Raw genomic sequence first — 23,325 nt, forward strand, 5'->3', positions numbered from 1 at the left:
TAGGCCACACAGCAGATCCCAGTGGTGTAGAATCTGATTCCTGTGGGATTCTATAGCCTGTCATTGCAGTGTATGGGCTCAGCGGTCACAACTATCCACACACAGCTGTCAATCCCAGCCATAGGCATTGGTAGATTCTTGCCACTGGGATTTGCAGCATGATTAAATACCTGTGCAAGTGGATCCTTATCAGCTATGAAGTTCCCAGTTTTCTTTGTAGACAACAAAACCACTCCCCCTCTATTATGGGGAGGGGGAGGTTTTCTGTAGTCCTGTCTTAGACTGACAACGCTGCTTCTCCATAGATACAGTGCTGTGAGTGAGCATGGACACCCTAGGCCAGAAAGTTATTGGCAGGTCCACCCACTGAAAATGAAGGGGGGGGGGGGGAGCCTGGGGGAAAAAAACGAATGCAGCCCCCCAGTGACCACAGTGAACCCCCCCCCCCCCCCGACATGCCACATTTTTTGGGGGGGGGGGGGGTGGGGAGTGGATACCTTCTTTTAGAGGCATTCAACTCCCACTTCCTCCCTGGGACATGTCACAGGTGCCATTCACAGGGCTCGCACATGCGCATTGCATGCCAGGGACCCACAGTAAGAATGCTGGTGCTGTGGAGAGGGGGAGAGGAGCAGGGCTTTTTATGCCCTCATTGCTGGACTGTGGGACAGGTGAGTGTCTGATTATTAAAGTCAGCAGCTATACTTTTTGTAGCTGCTGACTTTTGGCGGAAATTTGCTTTTAACTCCAGCTTTCTTTTCAACATAAATAGTATGTTTAGCCCAAACTATTTCCTCCATTAATAAATACAGCAGCAATTTTACATTGAATACAAGGCTTCCTGTGAGTGGTTGGTTGAAGTGGGTATTGTGAATGTCATCTGTCCACCACCCCACTTCAGCCAATCAGAAGGAGTCTTGTGTTTTAAATCTAGGCTTCTTATGAATGGCTAAGTGAAATAGGAAGTTCCCATACCGCTGCCAGAACACAGCACTGTATGTAGCTGATGCATATAGTGCTGACGTTGTTTAAAGAAATTGGTTAGGCCAGCTTGGTCTAAACAGACTATTTAGCATTTTATAGTATTTCTTGCGGTAGGATTTAAAAGTGAAATGCGAAACTAGGTCTTGGGGGAACCTTTAGTATTCCGTGCATGGGCTAAGCATTTTAGTGGATAATTTCCTTTTTTGGAAAAAAATGCACTTTGCCTGCCAAAAAAAGTGCATTTGGAGCCTGTAAAGCATTGCACCAGCGACCAGAAGATCTCTGGTGCCATGCAGGTCTCCAGCAGATCTGCCAGTGTATCAGTATGCCTGTATGGGTAAGCAGATACAACCTGACAGGAAGCATGAATGAACTCCCACAGCACTGTGGTAGTTCACTGAAAACTACAAGCAGCAGCTGCAAAGGCTGCCAGACCTTGTAGTTTTCCATGAACAGAGCTCTTGTCAATGAGTGATGCGATTGGGTGGGCAGTGCCCCCCCACTCATCCACGAGGGGGGGGGGTTATTTATGTAGGGTGTTTTTTTTTTTTTTTTTTTTTTTTTTGTTAAATTGTGACTGCTAGCGGGGAGGGAGAAGAACCCCGCAAACTGTCACAGCGGAGATTGGGCAGGGCCGGTCAGTTTTACACCCTGGATATGGGGGTAACATGTTACCAAAGGTCATACCCAGGCAGATCTCCTGTAGATACAATTCTTCAGTTCTTCTATCCAGTGTATTCTGAATAGTCTTATTTATTTATTTTTTTCCCCAGGAAATCAGCCATGACACAAGGATGTTCCGCTTTGCTCTGCCGTCTCCTGACCACATCCTGGGTCTCCCCATTGGTGAGTAACAGAACCTTTTACACTATGATAGCGCAAACTGTTCAACTTTTTCTATTCACATTTTTTTTTTTTTTTGCCTGCTTGAGAAAACTAACAGTGGTACATGGCCTGGTGGCCACAATAATAAGAGAAGCGTTCCAATGTTTTTTGGCGCGATTTCCTCTTCCTGTTTTTTCTCCTGAACAGAAACTGAACAGATGTTCAAAAAAGGATGGTGGTGGTGGTTTTCACTATTCTCTACTCCAGTGTTTCTCAACCTTTTTTCAGTCAAGGCACCCCATTCTAAAATGTAAAAAACAAAAGTACTGGTTTTACTTATCGGGGCAACATGTACCTGCGCGGGCGCGCACACAAACGCCTAACATTAGATGGGGAAGTGACTCCTGAGACCCCACTGGTTGGGAGTCCAAAAACCTGATTGTCCGGGAGAAGACTGAGGAGGGAAGCCACCACTGTTGGATTCAAACACTGGGGAGAACAGCAGGAATTTCCATGTGCTTGGCATTGTTCTGCACAGGGTAACTGATGACAGAGCGTGGGTGGGGTGTGTGGGTATGGTGCGTGGTGCCACCCTGGAGTGCCAGGGGCGTGGTGAGGTTTCGTTAGAGGATGCTGACACAAGCAACATGAAGCAACTATAGTGGTCTTGCTCAAAGGTTCACAATTTTATAGATCAGGTTTTTAATAGGGCCTTGAGGAAGCCCTCTTCTTGCATGAACCTAAATGCTTCTCTACCTATTCTGAATGGGATCACCCAGATGAGCATTTTCTCCCTTCAAAAAGATTCACAGCGCTCTATCCCATGGAGGATAAATTCACCAAAAGATGGAATGTACCAGCAGTTGACGCTGCAATTTCCAGTGTAAATAGTCTAACATGCCCTGTAGACAATGCACAAATGCTTAAATATCCAGATAAAAGGTTGCAATTTCTGTTTTAAAATACCCTTTTTCTTTGGCAGGTGTGGTTACTCAGCCTGCAGTTGCTGCAATAGGCATCTGTCAGTCCATAAAGGACCAGTTTAGACAGGCCCTTAAGGAGTTCCCTGCACAACAGGCCTGCGATTTGGCCGAACTACCAAGGCCGCTAGGTTTTGCCATAGACCCCATTAAAGACTCTATTCACCAGGTATCCCGTCTTGTGCATATGCTAGTACACGTGCGTAGGACCCTGTGGTTAAAAAATTGGTCAGCCGAAGTACCTTGCAAAAGGCTTCTAACTAGTGTACCTTTTCATGGGGATCGACTATTTAGGGCACAGCACTCGGTCAGGGTGGTGAGTCCTGTGGTGGGGGCCCCTCAGTCAGCAGCAGCTAGGAGGGTGGGATTGAGCTCCTTGTCCTAAGTCCCCAAGGGTGGATCAGCATGGCATCAGAAACTGGTGTGTCCATGCCCCCCCCCCCCCCCAGATCTCCCTGCAATTGCCTTGTCTGCAAACAGTGCAGTGCCTTTGGACCCTTTTGTCAGCGGTACTTGAAACGTTCGTTGCCAGGGTGGAGGCGGTGTGCGGGCTCCAAGGTGGTAAACACAACCACCCCGTCCTCCGGGGAGAGTTCTGACTCGGACTCTGGCCCCGCGGCGACTAGCGGCCCCTGTTCTGATGTGTCAGAGGATGCTGACCAGGACCATTTGGACAGTGAGGATGATTCCGGGTCCACGCAGGAAAAAGCGTCAGTTGGAGCACTTATCACCGCTGTGCGTGATACCCTGAAAATACAGGTGCAGCAGGATCCTCTGCTGAGGTGGCAGTCCCTTTTGGGTCCCGTAAGCCAGCCTGTATACCTAAGGTGTTTCCATATCTGACTTGCCTTGATACGTTCATATACAAGGGATGGTGAAGCCTGCCCTGGACCTTTTCGGTCCCAAAAAAGAATGGTGGTACGTTACCCCTTTGAGGAGAGCCTTAAGAAATGGTCGGCTCCCCCGGTCGTGGACCCCCCAGTATCCAGGTTAAATAAAGTAGCCATGATCCCGGTAGAAGGGACTCCTGCATTTAAGGACCCTACCGACAGGAAGGCCAAGGCAGTGGCCCGTTCCCTGTTTATGGTGGCAGGGTCAGTGATACGACCAGTACTGGCCACAGCATTAGTGTCGCAGACACTTACTGAGTGGGCAAAACTATTACAGCGTGAATTGGAGAAGCAGCAGGCCTCTCCTGCCTGTGCGGAACTGGCAGACCAGTTAGTGCACGGCCTTAAGTACGTCTATGATGTGTCCGTGTCGGCAGTGGTGCTGCAGCACCTGATTTGGCTGAAATGCTGGTCTGCGGACCAGGCATCAAAAAAAGCCTTGACGGACTTGCCCTTCCTTGGTGAGTGGCTATTTGGAGCCTCGTTGGATGACCTTATTAAAAACGTCACAGGTGGGAAGAGCACCTTGCCCCCACAGTCCAGAAAGAGTAAGGAGCCACGCCGAAGGCAAGGGCCCTCATTTTCCGCTCGAGAGGCTTTTTCGTCCGCCTGGGACTTCAGCAAAACGGTCCCAGTCTGACGGGGCGACTACTGAGGGACAAACGTCCCTGGACTCACAAGCCTGCGCGCAAAAGTGCTACAACATGAAGGTTGGCCTGATGCTACAGAACTAAGCTCCATTTCATGCTGAACAAACTAAATTATTGTGTCTTAAATGGAAAACTATCTTTGGATATATTTTTACTCTATATGCATTTTATTTAAAAAAATTATTATTTTATTTTTTACATCCACCCTGCTTGTCATACAAATATATCATTGTCTGTCTCTTAAGATCTACCATTGTATCTGGAAGTTCTACATTTCATGGTGCCAGTCCTACTACAGGTTTTCACTCTTGTACTTTTTCGATGGTTAGGAACTTCTTCTCCGCTCCTTTACACCCCCCTTCCATGCAGCGAGACATTAATAGGACATTTGCTTTAAGCACCATTAGAGCCATGTTTCAGCCCTTTGAAAATGTTGGGCCTTTCATTTGGTTGCCCTTGGTGGCTATACCTTGTCTAATTTACTGTCTAGCTTTCACCTACAGAGCAAGACTGAGATACCCAGGGGTTGTGGGATACATAGTTTCTTCAGACAGAGGTCCCACTAACTTGTGCAGTGCCATGCCACGTGTCTCATGTTTGAAAAACTTCTGACACAGGAAGATTTACAGTACTATATATAGGCTGTGTACAGTGCAACCAACACCATACAATTACATTATCAATGCGCATCTTTTGCAGGTAGGATAGCTTTTCTAATGCCTTTAAATTATGTTTAGATGTTCCCTGGAACTTGTGAGCATAGTTTTGTCCTGCAGTGTGTGTCTAAGATAGAGATGATCTATTTCCTTCAATAAGTTTTGTATTTAACCCTATTTTTTAAATGTGTTTTTTTTTATTTATTTTTTATCTTTAGGCCAACACATTTACCTGTCTGCCAGGATAGATGGGAATCTGGTGGTGCGACCCTACACTCCAGTGTCCAGTGATGATGACAAGGGCTTTGTGGATCTGGTTGTTAAGGTGAGGATCTGGTTGTTAGGCTTGGCTGAAGGCGGCAAGCAGACCAGTATATGAAGTGATGCAGCTGATGGCTAAAAAAAAAGCCCTTCAAATAAACGTAATCTCACACAGTATATGCCAAAATGTATGTGGATGCCCCTCCCATTGATGGTAGTCTGTGTGTTTCCAGTGAAGGGTGCTGCAAATACAGCATACAAACAAATTTTGGGCAATTTTGCTTTACCAAACTTTGGCCACCGTTTTTTAAGAGTATGGGGTCTTCATTGCGTCAATCACTCGGTTCTCAGAGCTCCCCGAGCAGAGAGCTGGTGACTTAGTGGAGTACTGGGCTGGGGCGGGAGTGGCTGGCTCAGACTCAGTGGTTTGCGGAGAGACTGACCTGGGTGCTGGTCCAGGCATGTGGCTGGGTCCCGACCATATGGTGGCGAACTTGCCAAAGCCTGGACCTGTGATCCACAGGAGAAGTGCAGCCAAATCAGGGCCCTGTTCTGTTCCAGCATGACACTGCCTCCTTGCATGAAGCCGGCTGCATAAAGATGGGATTTGACCAGTTTGGTATGTTTGGAAATGTTATGGCCCACTCAAAACCCTGACCTCAACTCCTACTGAACACATTTGGGATTAAGAAAATGGCAATTGTGAGCCAAGTCTTCTCATCCAGCATCAGCACCTAACCTCACAAATGTTTTGGCTGGAAGGGTAAAAAGTCCCTCAGACACACACCAAAATCTTGTGGAAGAATGGAGGATGTGATGGGCAACTCCATATCATGGTTTTGGAATGATGTTGATGTACAATCCCCTGTAGGTGTGGTCTGGTACCACAGCGTTCTGGTTGTATATTGCATAATGTCAGTTTTACTAGTAATGTTTACCCTACGTAAGGTTATCCTTTGGGCTTATGTGCACACAGTTTGGCTTGTACAAATGAAAAAAATTGCTTTTTCATGCACCCAGAAGGCACAGCTGTAATGTACAACTTGCTTTCAGTAGCTTAGTGTTATATGCTGGTGGCATACTCCTGTTAAGTGACACTTCCCCTTTTTTCTGAGTGTACTCTGGTATTTCAGTTCACTAGATACTCTGGGTTCTCCAGTTCGACCCGGATATGCATATTGCAGTGGACTGTGAGCTAACTTTTTTTTATTTTTATTTTTTTATTTTTTTTTTTAAATGGGTCACTCGGCTCGGTCACCTATCTGGAGGGGAACGTATATTGTCTAATGTCTCAGATTATAAGGCACTAAACTTAAAGAGGAAGTAAACCCTGATGGGTTTACTTCCTCTTTTTTTTCCCTGCAAAGGTAAAGCATAATGGACTACTATGCATCGCATAGTAGCTCATTATGTGTCACTTACCTGACACAGGAGCCAGCAAAGTCGCCGCTGTCCCCTGTAGTCCGCCGCATCCATGTTGCTGGTGGCGTCTCGCAGCTCCGACGAATCACAGCGGCGCAGCCGCGATGACGTCACTCCCGCGCATGCGCATGGGAGTCGCGTCTCGCAGCTCCGCCGCTGCCATACGGCGAAGCCGCGATGATGTCACTCCCACGCATGCGCACGGGAGTCGACAAATTAGGCAAATCCATTCTTGGATTTGCCGCATTTAGTGCGCCTGCGCGCCGCTGTCTACGGCGCATGCGCCGTAGACAGCGGTGCCCATTTTCGGGCAAATATCTCCTAAACCATATAGGTTTAGGAGATATTGCTTGGACCTACAGGTAAGCCTTAATCTAGGCTTACCTATAGGTCCAAGTTGTTTGGAAGGGTTTACTTCCTCTTTAATGCCTTTTGCTTACCATGATGAAACAAGCTAGATGGGTCTTCACTTTAATTGGTAGGCTAAATTTACTAAAAATAAAGGTTGTCTCAATTTTCCTCTATTACCTGGGTCGTACCCCAGTATGGATACCCTGTTCTTACTTCAAAGTTTATTTGTTTTTGGAAAGGTGTTCCTTTTTCTGTCTGCACAAAAACATTACAAGTATTACAAAATTATGCATAAAGCAACCGACAAGCCTACAAAAAAGGCAAATAACAAAGCAGTTTTATGTAACTCAGATATTGGACTGTAGAGCCCAGAAGATTCCCTTTTTTGTTCTATGTGGAGAACCGAGATCAAAAAATACAACTCATATCACCCCCCTTCCTCACCATTGAGCAGGAAAGCCAAGAAGCTCATAGCATGTTATCAACAAACCAACAGAGTAGGTGTTTTGTCGCATTCTTAGAGTTAGGATTGTTGAGCAGGCCAAACATCCTTCCAGAAGGAATCTGCTATATCAAGCCATGGCTGCCAGATTTTGAAAATGTATTAGGGAAAGCCTAACCCTTATAAATCGGTTTGAAAACCAGCTAGGTCTTTACTATACGATAAAATTGCTGTACTGAGGGTGCGGCAGCATTTTTTCATGTTCAAAAACTTTTTGCTATAATTCAGTAACATGAATTGGGGTTCGCGCGTGTGCCCTATGTACAAAGTCATTCAGAATACCCAACAGTACCTTAGGTACAGGTATATGGAGAGTACTATAAATAATAATAAAAAAAAATGTATATCTCTAATCTCATATGGTAGGGCAAGGTCAGCTCCCATAGAACCACAGTGAGGACAAGCTGCAGCAGAGTTAGTTTAGCAGGTGTATAAACTTCAAATTGTATAAAACTCTCTCATTCTTACTGATATCATGAAAACAGACTTCTGAGGCCTCCTCCCAACCCTCAGTTCGGGAACAGCACCATTCACTTTAGTTGAACAGGTTGGAAGGGGTTATTCCAGAAGACTGCAAATTTGAGTAGACAGTCATAACCAGTTTAGTGATATCTGGATATGACAGGAATACCTCAAGTGCTGATTCTGAGAGCTCCAGGGTCAGACCTTTGAACTGTGTTTGAACAGCATGATGTAGCAATAGATAAGAAAAAAAAATGTGCTAGCCACTGCGTACCAAGTGTTCAAACCCTCAAACGAAACCAAGATTTACAAAATATGCAAGTTATGGGCAACCCCAAGTCAGGTCCACCACAAAGAGTTGGGTTGCCCAAGAGCTCTGGGAAATTCTGATTTACACCACAGGGGAGCATGAGGAGACACACCAGCAGTTAGGGATAACACTTTACCCCCTTCATGGCAAGCCAACCAACTGACCTCAATTGGGGGGATACGTGAACGGCGAACAAAACTGTGTGTATCTGTGAAGTGCGTTGATTACTGAGGGTTTAGCATACTTTAATATGCTTAATGGGTTAGTCCGTTCCAATATCTGGTCATCCTTGCACCCTTGAATTGGACTCCGGGCACTGCAGGAATCCCTGAGTCAGGGCAGCCTGGCACTGCCTGACTTCAGTAAGTTCTTCTTGGCTGGAGAAATGGACTTTGCCTGCAGGTGGTTACTGGGGATGAGAATGCAGCCATGGTGCTGGTGGCTGCCCTGACAGAATCTTAAGAGGGTTTGACATATACTTTTTAGAGATTTCCCCCCCAAGCACCACATTGTATTACTGGTACCATGAAAGCATGGGGGCAAGCCCTGAAAATATACTATTCAAGGGGTACCTATGTATTGCCTAGTTCTAAAGTTTGGCAGAATCTGCAACTGCCCCACTTCCTCAAGCTTCCGAAACCTGCCCAATAAAGGGGTGAAAATTGTTGGAGGTATAGGGTTTGATTTACTAAAACTGGAGCATGCAAAATCTGGTGCAGCTGTATAGGATAGCCAATCCTCTTCTAACTTGGGAAGTTGAGCTTTGACAAAAACCTGGAAGCTGATTGGTTTCTCTGCAGAGCTGCACCAGATTTTGCACACTCCGGTTTTGGTAAATAAACCTCCATTGTCTGGGCAGACAAATTCATGACCAAGTGTGCCCTTCCAAACTGGTACCTATTTCGGTACTTGCAATTTCGACATGCATTTTTTTTTTTAATTTTTTTTCCGTTTTGGATCACTCACTTTAACTCAGCTGTTCTGACTCCTGTGTAAAACTTTTGTCTGCAGTTTATAAAGCGTTGTTCCAGTCCCAACCCCCCCCCCCCCCCTTGAGCATTGTAGAATGCAGTGGATTGCTGATGTTCTGGACCTACAGGGGGATTGACATCAACAGTGCGACTATCCATTTTAGCACTTGGTGTCAGCCAAGGATAGAGTGTTTCCAACGAAGTTTCTCCTCCTCCTCCTATAATTTACATCAACTGACAGTTATCTTACATTCCTCATCTGCAGAGTGTGGTGCTGTATCTTTTACCCCATCGGATTTTACACATTTTTTTGGCAATGAATTCAACACTTTTGAATTGCTAAATTTTATTACATAAACTGACTTTTGGTCCCCCTCTATTCGGGTGTCTGGGGTGTGGGTGTCTGGGGTGTGGGTGTCTGGGGTGTGGGTGTCTGGGGTGTGGGTGTCTGGGGTGTGGGTGTCTGGGGTGTGGGTGTCTGGGGTGTGGGTGTCTGGGGTGTGGGTGTCTGGGGTGTGGGTGTCTGGGGTGTGGGTGTCTGGGGTGTGGGTGTCTGGGGTGTGGGTGTCTGGGTTGGATGCCAAGCCACATCCCTTTTCCTACAACATTGGAAAGGTCTGGTAAATGCAGCGCTACCAAGTCACATACCTATGTATAGATTGCCTGCAAAAATTTGGGTGTAGCTGGAAGAAGCATTGAAGCAGACTTGAGGGCAAAAACAAAGGGGATATCTTTACCTCAGCGGCTCAGCAATTTCTGATGACTCCATACTCCCAGTGGGAGGAAGACTAGGGGGGTTCCTTCTACAATGGGAACTGACCACCTCCAACTGTTAGACACAAGTGTTTATCCCATCTGCCTTCAACCTACTTGGTCACAAGACTTCCCAGGGACCCTTTAAAGGCCAATGCCTTATGTCTTTGCAGGTGAATTAGTCGATCAGAATGTCTTTGTTCCAGTTCTGGAGCAGGGATATTATTCCCAAGTCTTGGTGAGGAAGCCCTCAAATTGCACCTGATTGCATCTCAGACCTCAACAGGGCCATAAAATACATACCGTAATATAAGTTTTGCATGGACTCAACGTATTTTGGTTTGGTGAATTCTGCAGCTGGAGTGTTTTTATGGCTACTCTGGATTTGAGTAACGCAAACCTGCATGTCCCAATCAACCCGAGTTTTAAAGTTTTTGTGAATAGCAGTGGAGATGGGAGTCAGGAGTTCAGCAAAGGTTTTGGGGGAAGCATTGGCTCCATTGTCCAGGAAGGGTACTATAGAAGCTTTTCCAGGTGCAATCTCCTCATTTTGCTTCTTCTATGGATCAGCTATTTGTGGACATTCAGGTCACCCAGGACTTGACACTGCAGCCTGGGCTGGCATATACATCTGGAAAAATCAGACCTGGTCCCATCACCCGTTGGCCTGGCCAATTTTTGAGGATGACCAGACTCAAGCTCCTGGGGTTAGGGAGCTCATCTGGGGGGCATCATGGCCCAGGGTCAGTGGTCCAAACCAGAGCCTCCATGAATAAGAGGGAACTTATGGCTGTGAACAGCACTGGCAGTCTTTTGAGAATGTCAGAGGCCACCAGGACAATTGGGGCCTCTCTGGCTTCCGACATCGTGTGCCGGTCGCTCTGGTGTGTAAGGCCACAATTTAGTCGTCAGTTTTACCAAATTCTACTGAGTGGATGTAAGCGCATTGTCTGATGCCTGCAAGTAATGTTGCAATTCTGCACTACTTTTTCTGCTTTAAAGAAAAGTTACTTTTGTGTATAATGCACTGTTGCATTTTTACCGCAAGTTCTGATGCGGTCAGATAAGGTGGTGACTCCCTTGTTGGGGAGCAATTCTGAATGTGGGTGAAGTTCTTTTATGCTGTTTCCCACCCCTCGTTCTGATACTGCTTGGGGGCGTCCCAATGGTCAAGAATAAAGGAGCTGCGTCAGTCAGTGAACGTAAGAAAATAGGATTTTTGTACTCGACATAAAATCCTTTTCTCTGTGGTACACTGACACAGCACCCTCCCCTCTTATTGTTTTACGTTATACTGCTTGTTGATGTACTGAAGCAGGAGGGTTGTTACTGAAGGGACCGCCCCTTGGGTGGAACTAGAAAGTTCTGGTTTAACAAAACCACATGTTAACATGTTCTGTCTAGTCCTCTCCTGAAGGTGGTAACAACCCAATGGTCAAGAATAAAGGAGTTGTTTCAGCCAGTGAACCAGAGAAAAGGATTTTACGGTGAGTACAAAAATCCACTTTTTTTTTTTTTTTTATCGTAATCTCAACAAACGACCCAAATGAAAAGTGATTTTGGCCTGATAACGTGCACACAAGTTGACACAAAGGTTTGAATGGCTATTAAAGGTAACATCCTCACCTGTGATCTGTTTGCTTATAATTAGTGTGTGTCTGTCGCCTCCGTCTGTGTCTGTAGTCCAGTACTGCACTGACGTTTATGGATTCGGAGTAATGGGGAAAGCAAAAGAATTGTCAAAGGATCTGTGGGAAAAGGTATTTGAACTGTATAAAACAGGAAAGGGTTCTAAAAAGATTGCCATTCAATTCCTTGGATATCGGCAGTGTTCAAACTCTAATCAAGAAGTGGGAAAATGAGAGGTTCTGTTGAAACCAAACCAGTCAGGTAGACCAACTACAATTTCAGCCACAACTGCAAGGAAAATTGTTAGGGAGACAAAAAAACCCACAAATAACTTCAGGTGAAATACAGGACTCTCTGAAAACGTGTACTTGGAGAAAGATGGGCTGCATGGTCGAGTTGCCAGAAGAAAGCCATTACTATGCAAATGCCACAAAGTATCCCACTCTCAATACGCCAGACAGCACAGAGAGAAGCCTCAAACCTTCTGCCACAAAATCATTTGGAGTGATGAGACCAAAATTTAGCTTTTTGGCCACAACCATAAAAGCTTCATTTGGCATGGAGTCAACAATGCCTATGATGAAAGGTACACTATTGCTAATGTGAAACACGGAGGTGGATTGCTGCTGTTTTGGGGATGTGTGAGCTACAAAGACGCAGGAAATTTGATGGCAAGACAAATGCAGTATGTTCTCAAATACTGGAGGAACATTTTGCATTCATCAGCCAGGAAGGTGTGCATGGGACGTACTTGGACATTCCAACATGACAATGATCCAAAACGCAAGGCCAAGTCGACCCGTCATTGGCTACAGCAGAATAAAGAGAAGGTTCTGGAGTGGCCGTCTCAGTCTCCTGACCTCAATATCATTGATCCACTCTGGGGAGATCTCAAATGTGCAGTTCCTGCAAGACAACCCAAGAATTTACAGGAACTGGAGGCTTTTTGCCTAGAGGAATGGACAGCTTTACTATCTGAGAAATATGGAGCCTCGTCCACAAATGCCACAAGACTTCAAGCTGTCATTGATGTTAAAGGGGGCAATACACTTTAAGAACTGGGGTGTGTAAACTTTTGATCAGGGTCCTTTGGGTAGTTTCTGTTGCCATTATGATTAAAAAAAAAAAAGTAAACAGTTGATAAATCTAGCTATTGGCAGATGAGGCAGGAGAAGTTTTTGAATTGGGAAATCTTTTTTTTTTTTCTGCCATGCCGGCTTTCTGAGATCCCTTGGAGATGGCCTTGATTCCTCTGCAGGAAAATTAAACAGCTAGTTATTTATTTATTTTCTTCTCACTAAACCCTCTGGATGCTCTGGCCAAGCCTTGTACCTACAAGCTCAAGTATGTCTTTCCCCGATCAGGCTTCTGCTGGACATTCTAAAGGTAGTTTGTTAGGGGGGAATTAATTCTAATCACTCCTTACTGGGCCCAGTGAGACTGGATCTGTTGTCCTAGGGACCTAGTTTCCTCCTTGAAGCTAGCAGCATTATTTCTGCTAGGAATAGATTTTGAAATCTACGGTTTCACAGACCAAGAAATCAGCACCCTATTGAACAGTTGCAAGCCTGTTGGCGATCAACCAAAAAGTTTGGAAACTTTTTTTAACGCTTTGATGCAAGAGCACCATAGTATCTTTCCAACTATTCAATCCTGCAGTTTTTTTCAGGATAGCGCTGACCTAGGTTTGGCAATCTGAAGGTCAAGGCTCCCTGTTACCCTTTGGAAGAGACTTCAATTAAATGCAATTAACTTTAAAAAAAAAAACTCATTTCTAATAGCTGTTACTTCAGCACACAGTCGGTGAGCTACAGGCACTATCAATCAGACCTCCCTTTGTCAGTTTGTGTTCAGAAAGCCAGTGCCACACCTGACCAGATGTACAGCTGCAGCTTGGTTGTCTGTCTGTTTATGAAGCATATTAGTGGCTGGACTTAACAAGTCAGGATCGGGCATTTGGCAGAAAGGTATTCCAGGTAACCATCCCTCCCTAGCCCGGTAAGCCCTTGCATATTGTCTCATGAGTTGTCCAGCAAGATGACTTGGAAAAATCAGATTTTCCAGTAACTCTATTTTCAAATAAATCATTATGTGTTTATGCAGTGTTTTGTGTTCATCAGGTTCTCGCGTAAACTGAGGCACATGGAGGATCTCCTTTTCAAGTCCTCTTGGCAAAGTGTTTCCTGTCCTGGTGGGTAGAGCTCCATGACTCTCATGAGCTGTCCTGGAAGTAGAGATGGGTAGGCCTGTAGCTCCCCCCCCCTTTCTCTTCAAAGCGGTCTCTTTTTGTTTAAAACCTTAAAGATTGGAGACCTTACGTAAAGTCCTTTTTTTATTGTAAGCTTCCTCCGCTTAAGACAAGAAAATCCTGGAATACAATTCAAATAGCACTGTACGTCTCCAATTCTCAAATGAAAAATATGCATTTCGGCCATTAGGAGGCACTGCAAGGGAAAGGCTCCAGTTTAGTATGACTGTAGTATGACTGTCAAACTGTACCTCCTACAGTTGGGATGATTTTCCTCCTCTCAGCAAACAGGTGAGACCAACATCTAGAGTTTGGAAACCTTTCTTCACAGTGAAATTTCTGCTGCGCGCAAAGCAACTATTGTGAGAAGAATTTTATTTTGAAAAGACCAAATACTTTATGGAATTGCTGGACTATACTGAAAGTGTAAGTAGCTTTTATTTCCTCGAGTTCACTCCAGAAACACTGTCTGCTGCTTTTGGATCATCAGTGTTTCTTCACCAGCAGCATCTTCAAGTAAAGTGTTAGAAAACCACGTCCTCATAAATACGATCCCTTCATTTATAGATAAAATGAAACCTGAAAATCAGATCATTGATCAAGCTCTTGAAAGAGCAATATATGCTTCTGGATCACCATAGGCAATAACTGAAAATGCATATCGGCAGGAAGCTTTTAACTTATTACAGCAAGGGGGCTGGTTACCTGGTCTCATGCATAGGTGAAATGTTCTTATTGTATACAGTCCTTGTTTTTAAATTGTTTATTTTTGTGCAAATGGAATAACAAGTTTACTCTACTAAATGAGCTGTACTTTTATTTAAGCATAACTTTTATATACACTGCATTTTCACTTTCCCAGTGTAACAATGACTTTCGGTTTGTAAATGAGGTTCTTTTTATATTCCAGATTTACTTCAAAAATGTCCACCCCAAATTCCCTGATGGCGGTAAAATGTCACAGTATTTGGAGTCGTTGCAAATAGGGGACACCATTGACTTCCGCGGACCCAGTGGTCTTCTGACCTATGGAGAGAAAGGTAATGCACATTTCATTGCTCCTCTTTTGTCAGTTTCCCTTTATTTATATATTCTATTTTATTTATTTTTTTCAGTAGGCATTATACATGGGTTTCCAGCCTGTCACTAAAAATCCCTCATTGCAGATTATACCTTTTTTTTTTTTTTATCTAGCTTAGCTGTCATGTAAGATTTTCTCACTTTCTATCTGGACGTGCTGATCACTTTTTATAAAATGATACATTTTGAAATTTTCCAGGAAGTTTCCAGATCCGAGCGGACAAGAAATCTGCACCAGTTACAAAGAAGGCAAAAAACCTGGGAATGATCGCTGGGGGAACAGGTACACCCACGACCAGGGGGTTTACGTTCAGTATTTTGACCGTAGTGTATTAAATTCCCATTGAAACTAACAACCAATTATGGGTTTTGTGTGGTGGCTTTTATTTTTTCGTGTGTGTGAGACCTGTACTTTGACTACTGTGTTTTTTATTCAGTGCTGTGAGCTAATTTCTATGTAAAGGTTTTTGACTGTCCTGTCTTCTGACCAGCCTCTACTCCAGTCATCCCCTCATCTTACTGCCACCTTCCCTGTTCTCTCCATTTATCTTATTGGCCCTCTCTTTCCTCTCTTATGACTCCCTTCTTTTTACTATCCATTCTTTGACTTGTGCTTTTTACTTGTCCTTTCCCTTTTTCCAGTTTTCTCCGAGGTCTCATTTCCCTTTCTTTTCTCAGGAATAACACCAATGCTTCAGCTCATCCGTGCCATCATGAAAGACAAAGCTGACCCTACAGTGTGCTATCTGCTCTTTGCTAACCAGGTTTGTAAAGTACATGATTTGGGCCTCCATCAGTGACTAGCTGGCAGTAAGGAACCCCCAAGCCCTGTGCAATCTCTGACTTCCTGAAAGCACCCAGAACATAAACACACCCACGTATTTTCCACAATGGCCCCTGATGACTTGCAAAGAGACCTGTCGTCTAAATTTTGGAAAGTCGAGAGTTTGTGCTAGTTTTGGCTTTGTTGGGAACGTGGACACTTTTTTAAATGTATTTTATTGCTGGCTGTGACTAAGTTTGTGTTGTATTGCAGACAGAGAAGGATATCCTGTTGCGTAATGAATTGGAAGAAATCCAAGTCAATTACAGCTCCCGCTTCAAATTATGGTACACGTTGGACCGCGCTCCTGAGAGTAAGAAGCCTTCATCTCTTCTGAACTCTGCTTTATTTTTGCACTCTGCATTATTTACTCCTGACCCCTGCCCTGTATATTTCATACCTGTGGACCCTTCACTTACCATTGAACTGTTACTACTGACCCCTACGCTCTGCATTACTAGTACTGACCTATTACCTTGGTGATTTTTAATGTCTTCCATGTCAAGCTAGATCTCTGCCTCTGCAAGGTTGCCTAATTACACTTTTATAGATATAATACACATATTTAGTGGGTCTGCAATTACCTTTTGAAAAACGTGTGTGTGTGTGTGTGTGTGTGTGTGGTTTTGTTTTTCAACTGACTTGAGACTGGAATTTGGCATATAAGAATAATCCTATGGAATGTTATGTTTACGGTAACTAACATACCAGGTCCAAGGGTGGCACCAAGCTCTATTCCATAGGTCAATCAGACCCTTATCTATCTCTGTCCAAAACCAAAGGAAACATTGGTAGTGTTCAACCTCTTACTGCAGTCACAGTAAAAAGTAGAAGGTCTTAATCTTGTGAATTGATGTCCCCCGCTTGGTTGGTTTGCTTGAATGGATAATTTTTCCACCCAAATTTGTCCGAATTTCACTTTAATGAGAAAGCGTGACTATATCTATCAAGTAAAGACCTTTTAAGAGATGGCTTTGCAAGGAGGGAAGGGGCTGTGGTGGGAATTGTCGACTCTTTTATAGTTACATTTTCTAGTTCAGGCACATTGCAAATGAATAAAAAAAGAATACACTGCAAGTCATAATTTTAAAATACTTGATTTTTCTGTGCTTTTACCAGTAATCTTTTTAGATTGGTGACCAAGTGTAACATCACTGCTATTGCTTTTTGTTTCAGAATGGGATTACAGCCAGGGATTCGTAAATGAGGACATGATCAAGACCTTCATGCCACCTCCTGGGGATGATGTTCTGATTTTGATGTGTGGTCCCCCTCCAATGGTCCAGTATGCTATTAACCCTAGCCTGGATAAGCTTGGCTACCCCCAGGACAGGAGGTTTGCCTATTAGCCCCTCTATGTCCAGCCCTGAGATAGCTACTCTGAGAAATATGGCAAAGGCAACACCAGCGTCAGAACTGGAGCAAAGAGCAAGTTTTTCATCACAAGCCTTTTGCAATCTGCTGCCTTGTCGTATCCACTTATTCAACGTTGTTTGTAATGCTTGTTCTATATTATTCTTGGTATGAAACAGACACCAGAGCAAAGTTAACAGTCTGATCCCAGATGGTAACGTGGTGAAATATGAAGTGGTAAAATATATGGGAGGTGCAAGGGAGAGGTTGGTCATTGGTTCGGCTACTTGTCCAGGTTTTAAGCACTTGGTAACGAGACTAAGGGGGTTATTTACTAAAGGAAAATCCACTTTGCACTGCAAGTGCACTTGAAAGTAAAGTCACTGTACATCCAAGGGGGACATGCAAGGAAAATAAAAAAGAAACATTTTAGCTTGCACATGATTGGATGATAAAATCAGCAGCGCTTCCAATCATTTCAGATCTACCCCTTAGATTTAGAGCCACTGCACTTCCAAGTGGATTTGCCTATTGCAAATAACCCCCTAACTGTTAATCTGTTGCCTGCTTGGCAAGTCCACCCAAGAAATGTTTTTAGGTGGGTTAAGTAACACAATGGGAGCAATGTAATGGGTTGGATTAAACTGGAAGGTTAAAGGTTTGTGAAATTTTGTATTTGGTCCCAATTTCAGTTTCAAGTTGTGATATTTTAAACACCTCCAAGTCAGTTTGGGTTCCTTAAAGTGTATGTGAACACTAAATGTACTTTTTCAGTGTTTGGCAGCAGGCCTCACGGTTAAACCATTTCTTAAGCAAATATTTTTATTTTTGTGAATATGTCAACATTTTATAACCTGGAGATCTGCCAATTCCAGCATTTTCTGTTTCAGACCAACAATACTGACTTGCTGCCTTGCAATTCGCAGCAGAGTTGTCGGCCTGTTACGCGGTCCTTCAGTTGGCCATTGGGCCACCTATTTGATAAACCTGATAGGCAGCCCAAATAGCTGAAGGAGCGCAGGCTGACAGTTTCTAATTGTGAGACAGCAGCTTGGAGTTATTAGGTTGCTATAGGAAGTGCTGTTACTGGCGGGATCTCCAGGTAAGAAATGTTTGTAACAGATTCACAAAAAAAAATTGCTTAGGGAAACTGTACAGTGAGACATATGATGGTAAACTCCAAATACATTTTGGGTTTTCATAAAAAAAAATTATATATATATATATATATATATATATATATATATATATATATATATATATATATATATATATATATATATATATATATAATTTTAAAAAAAAAATTTTTATATATAAACTTCCAAATTGTGTAACAAAGTTTTTGGGTTCCTTCGAGGTTTGCTCTTTTCTCTCCACCTGTTGCAGAACTACTTTGACATGCATGCTTTGTCATGCAGCAAGGCATGCTAGAACTTGTAGTTCCACCCTAGGAGGAGAGCTCTAGACTGTACCACCTTTCTGGGATTGTCTAAATGTGTTGGTTCTCACTGACAGTCTATTATCTAAAGTGTTAACACTAGTGGTGATTCTAAAATAGCTGAAGTTTTTGGGGGTCAGAATTACTTTAGTGGGTCCCCCTCCTTTTTTTTTATTCCCCCCCCGCTGTGTACTCCGTGCGCACTACGCTTGGCCTTCTTTAGTCAAGTCTCAAAACTGTATCTTACCCTGAGCCACTAATCTGGCTTCACCAACTACATTCCAGCTATTGATATCTGAATGTTATAAGGCTGTGGGTAACAGTTCATAATTTTACAAACCTGAGGTCAGATCTCTCAGCACTAAGCAGCCGTCTTTCTATTTGCACTATGAAATTTCTTCTGTCCAGCCTGCGGCCTCCTTGGACGTCTTCTTTGCAGCATAACTTTGTCTTTCTGGAAGCCTGTGTACAATGTATTTTTTTATCTTCTCATTAATATATAAATCAGTTTTGAGAATGAATTTTGGGTCTTGTCATCCTTTTGGTTTGCAATGGCTGTGAGAATGAAGAAATGTTAAGCTGACCAAACATTAAATTTGGCTGATTTGACAGATCAAAATTTTGACTAACCATTTTGTAGAGGGGCTAAACCGTCAGTTCACATTCTATCCAATCTCAATGATCTCCTACTACAAGAGGCAGCTCTAGACCTTAGAGGGCACTCAGACAAGTAGGCTCACTTGCCCTTGATTATTGAAACCTCTGCTTCTAGAAGTTCAAACAGTTGCATCATGTGACAAATTTTGTCTGCCTTACAGGGGGGGTGTTTCACAGCTACCTGGTTGGTGATTTCCTGCCAGTGACCTGTAGTATTGGGGCAGGAGGTTAGGACTGATATCCCGAACAGGCTGTAGTCTCCTCCCCCACCCCCCCCCCCCTTTTTTTTTTTTTTTTTTTTTTTTCGCCTGATTGTTGAATTTGTACAAATTTTAAGGTGCCATACATTTTTTTTTTTTCATAGGACAAAGAGTTCACTATATAAGTGTAAAGTGATATACTTGGATACGCATACAGTCCTGCAGGTTAATTTCAAACCCATTTAAAAAAACAGGCAGAATCTAGACTATCTAGCAGGGGAGGAAAAAGTGTGTGTGTGTGTGTGTGGGTGTGTGGTGGGGGGGGATAAAAGCGAAGAGGAGTAGGTCTGATATCAGTCGGCCCAGACAGGCTGGGCATTGACCCTGGAGTAATGGAGAAAGGTAGTGCAGGAGGAAGAAAGGAGGAGAATGATGGATAGTAGGCATTATTTCCTAATGGAAACCCAAAGTGAGCAACAATTTAAAAATATACATAATGCTAGTGTGATATACTAGTTCTAGGTGTGTAGCGTTTGATCACTAACCTTCTCCCATGCTGCCCAAATTTTCATAATTTTTGGGCAGCATTGCATCCAAAGTAGGTAAATTGCTTTACAGTGGTAGCACTATATTAACAATGGATCTCCAGTGCTGAATTGTAAGGGGGGGGGGGGGGCGGCGGGTGGAGTTTCTATTTGGTAAGACTGGTCTTGCTACCATTCTTACCAAGAGACTTAACAACTTGTCTTCATAGGAAGTATTATGTTGGGCTCCTACAAGGCCCTAACTCTAACCCCAACAGAGCAGCCACCAGGGTGACTGCCAGGCTATTGTCCACCTGGGAGAACTACCAATAATGGTACCCAGCACTGTAGCCTAATATTTCAGAAAACACAGGAGGGCCCAGCCCCCAACGGTGGGTGGCAATTAAAGGGTAGTCTTGCCAATCCTAGGTATACAACCTGCCTAAATAAAGAGGGTAGCAATCTGTTCCAGTTAACAACAAATGTTTTAGGCATTGGAATAGGAGTGTGCCAGAAAATGTAAAGGCACTTGGGGGGGAGTTACAAAAAAAGAATATCTGTTCTATAATATCAGGGGTTAATATCTGGGCTCTTGTCAGGCATAAATCCTGACTTTAAAAGGAAAGCATAACCTTAAGATGGGTAGCTGGTACCTCCTTTTTTTTTCTCTTTTTTTTTTTTGTATGAATATTTTAGCATCTACATTTAGGAGTGATCTAGGTCTGTAAGAAGAGCATAACTGTGACATGTTAGCTGGAAGACAACCCTCATCTAGTTATCAAAGAGCATCTCGTGAAAACCTGGGAGCTAGGACCTCAATGTGGGTTAAAAAAAAAAAAAAGTCCATCCATACCCAGGGTTTTCAGATTGTAGCGACTAGATTGCTTGCTGGACCTCCTAAAGTGATTGGGGTACCTCAGTCCCCGTTTGGAGCCTAATGCCCCGGGGGATCAGGGTAAGGTCCTTCCTAGGGAGGACTAGTGTAACACCCGTTGCACGTTTTGTATCACTCTTTGTGTGTACTTTTTTGGCACCGGGTAGTTTTTGGATGTGTTTCACACCCCACGGGCTAAAGTATGCTGTTACTTGCATATGAGGTCAATACAAGACATGGGGGGGGGGAGAGAGGGTATATACGAAAGGCAAATCCAAAATAAAATTTGGTTATTTTCCTTGTATGTTCCCCTCATCTACAGCGACTGCACTTTCAGTGCAATTTTTAAAATGCACGTTGCACTTGTAGTGCAAAATGGGTTTGCCTTTAGTAAATAACCCCCATAGTATTGTAAAAATAGAAGAAAAGCGGTAAACCATATGGATGGTTCCTCCTCTACAACATATCCCACAGACCAAAGAGGTCTGCTCATTTGGATAGAGCAGTGTCTATGGCAAGTTTTTTTTTTTTTTTTTTTTTATCTCTGGGCCATAGTAAAACCTACCACTAATGTTGGGGGATAAGAGGTGAGTTTCTGGAACTGGGGTGGGTTTGGGGTGGCATGGGCTGGTGGAGGACTATGTACCCTATGAGTAACATATCAACTGTATCAATCAAGTTATATATAAGGACATATCTTCCTTTTTTTGGGATCTTAAAGTGAAAAGGGCAAGGATACTTTTATGTGTGCTACAGATAGTAGTAGAGTGTAGCGAGAGGTGAGCTTATTAGTGTAATGCTTCTCCCTTACTCTGTCACAGGCTGTGTAAGTCTCATGGACAGAAACCCAAGGCCTTTGGCGAATGTAAAAGCTTTTTTTTATTTTTTAAGCCAGTGGTCAGCTTTCATATAAAAGCAATCCTAGCAGCTAATTGGCCTCTAGACTGCTTTTACAAGCAGTGGGAGAACAATAAAAATGATAAAAATAAAGATGAAAGGAACAGTTTAAAAATAAAATAAATAAAAATGATAACTTGTTAAAAAAAAAAAAAAAAAGTGCCCCTGTCCAAAGGCGAATATAGGCGTCTGGCTGGTGTCATATGTAAACGGAAATTGCACCATGCATGTGAGTATCATCGCGAAGGTCAGATCGAGGTCAGTAATTTTAGCAGTAGACCACCTCTGTAAATCTAAAGGGGTAACCTGTAAAGGATTTTTAATGGCTTAAAAAATGTGTATAGTTTGTTGCTGCTGCATGTTTGTGCAAAATTTTAAAGCGTGTTGTCTGGTAGCCAGGTGTGTGTGTGGGGGTTTTTTTATTTTTTAAAACGTAGTATTTGCGCAGAGATTTCTCAAATGCAACTTTTTTGCAACACCCACCATTTTAATCTGTAGGGCCTTTGTGTTAAAAAAAAGTGTGTTTTTTTTTTTGGGGGTTCAAAGTAATTTTCCAGCAAAAAGCATCTATTGTGCATAAAATGCCAGTACAGTTCCCCCCATATGACCCCTTTTTGGAAAGTAGACACCCCAAGCTATTTGCTGGCATGTTGAGTCCATGGAATATTATTATTTTTTTTTTTATTTTGCTACAAGATTTGTGAAACCTTTTGTGTGGGTTTTTTTTTTTTGCACAAACTTGTCACGAAATGATATATTGCTCAAACACGCCATGGGCATATGTCAAATTACACCCTAAAATACATTCTGCTGCTTCTCCTGAGTACGGGGATACCACGTGTGAGACTTTTTGGGAACCTAGCTGTGCGAGCTGCAAAATACTCAACATGCCTCTCAGCAAATAGCTTGGGGTGTCTACTTTCCAAAATGGGGGGGTGGCTTCACTGTTGGGAGGATTGTATTTGACCAGTGCTGAGCAGTGCCTAGTTTTCTCCACAAATACTGCTTGGCATTAAGGCCAGAAAGTTCCATCTTGGTCTCATCAGACCAGAGAATCTTATTCTGGTGTTTTTTTTTTTTAGCAGCAAACTCCATGCAGGCTTTCATGTGTCTTGCACTGAAGTGAGGCTTCTGTTGGGCCACTCTGCCATAAAGCCCTGAGTAGTGGAGGGCTGCAGTGATGCCTCCCATCCTCCCATAGCTCAATTTGGCTGGACAGCCAGCTCTAGGAAGGATTCTGGTCATCCCAAACAGCTTCCATTTAAGGATTATGGAGGCCACTGTGCTCTTAGGAACCTTAAATACAGCAGAATTTTTAGTTTTACTTTTTGGAACTGTGGTCAGATCTGTGCCTTGCTACACTTCTGTGTTTGAGCACTTCAGGCAGTTCCTTTGATCTCATGATTCTCATTTGCTCTGACATGCACTGTGAGCTCTTATATAGACAGTTGTGTGGCTTTCCTAATCAAATCCAATCAGTATAATCAAACACAGCTGGACTCAAATGAAGGTTTATAACCACCTCAAAGATGATTAGAAGAAATGGACAGCACCTGAGTAAAATATGTGAGTGTCACAGCAA

General features: G+C 43.4%; 1 protein-coding gene across 1 annotated transcript in view; it reads left to right on the forward strand.

The window, feature by feature from the left end:
- Positions 1–19,112, forward strand: part of CYB5R3 (cytochrome b5 reductase 3) — a 35,303-nt gene extending 16,191 nt beyond the window's left edge. Inside the window, exons 3-9 of the mRNA XM_077469019.1 lie at positions 1,758–1,830; positions 5,204–5,310; positions 14,805–14,934; positions 15,174–15,257; positions 15,653–15,738; positions 16,011–16,110; positions 16,974–19,112. Of these exons, the coding sequence (XP_077325145.1) occupies positions 1,758–1,830; positions 5,204–5,310; positions 14,805–14,934; positions 15,174–15,257; positions 15,653–15,738; positions 16,011–16,110; positions 16,974–17,146 (753 nt within the window). The 3' untranslated portion in view covers positions 17,147–19,112. The remainder of the gene's footprint in view (positions 1–1,757; positions 1,831–5,203; positions 5,311–14,804; positions 14,935–15,173; positions 15,258–15,652; positions 15,739–16,010; positions 16,111–16,973) is intronic.
- Positions 19,113–23,325: the final 4,213 nt, after the last annotated feature.

Source organism: Lithobates pipiens, unplaced genomic scaffold (assembly GCF_037356315.1).
Source record: "Lithobates pipiens isolate NorthernLeopardFrog02 unplaced genomic scaffold, aLitPip1_a1.2 Scaffold_8, whole genome shotgun sequence".
Lineage (NCBI taxonomy): Eukaryota > Metazoa > Chordata > Amphibia > Anura > Ranidae > Lithobates > Lithobates pipiens.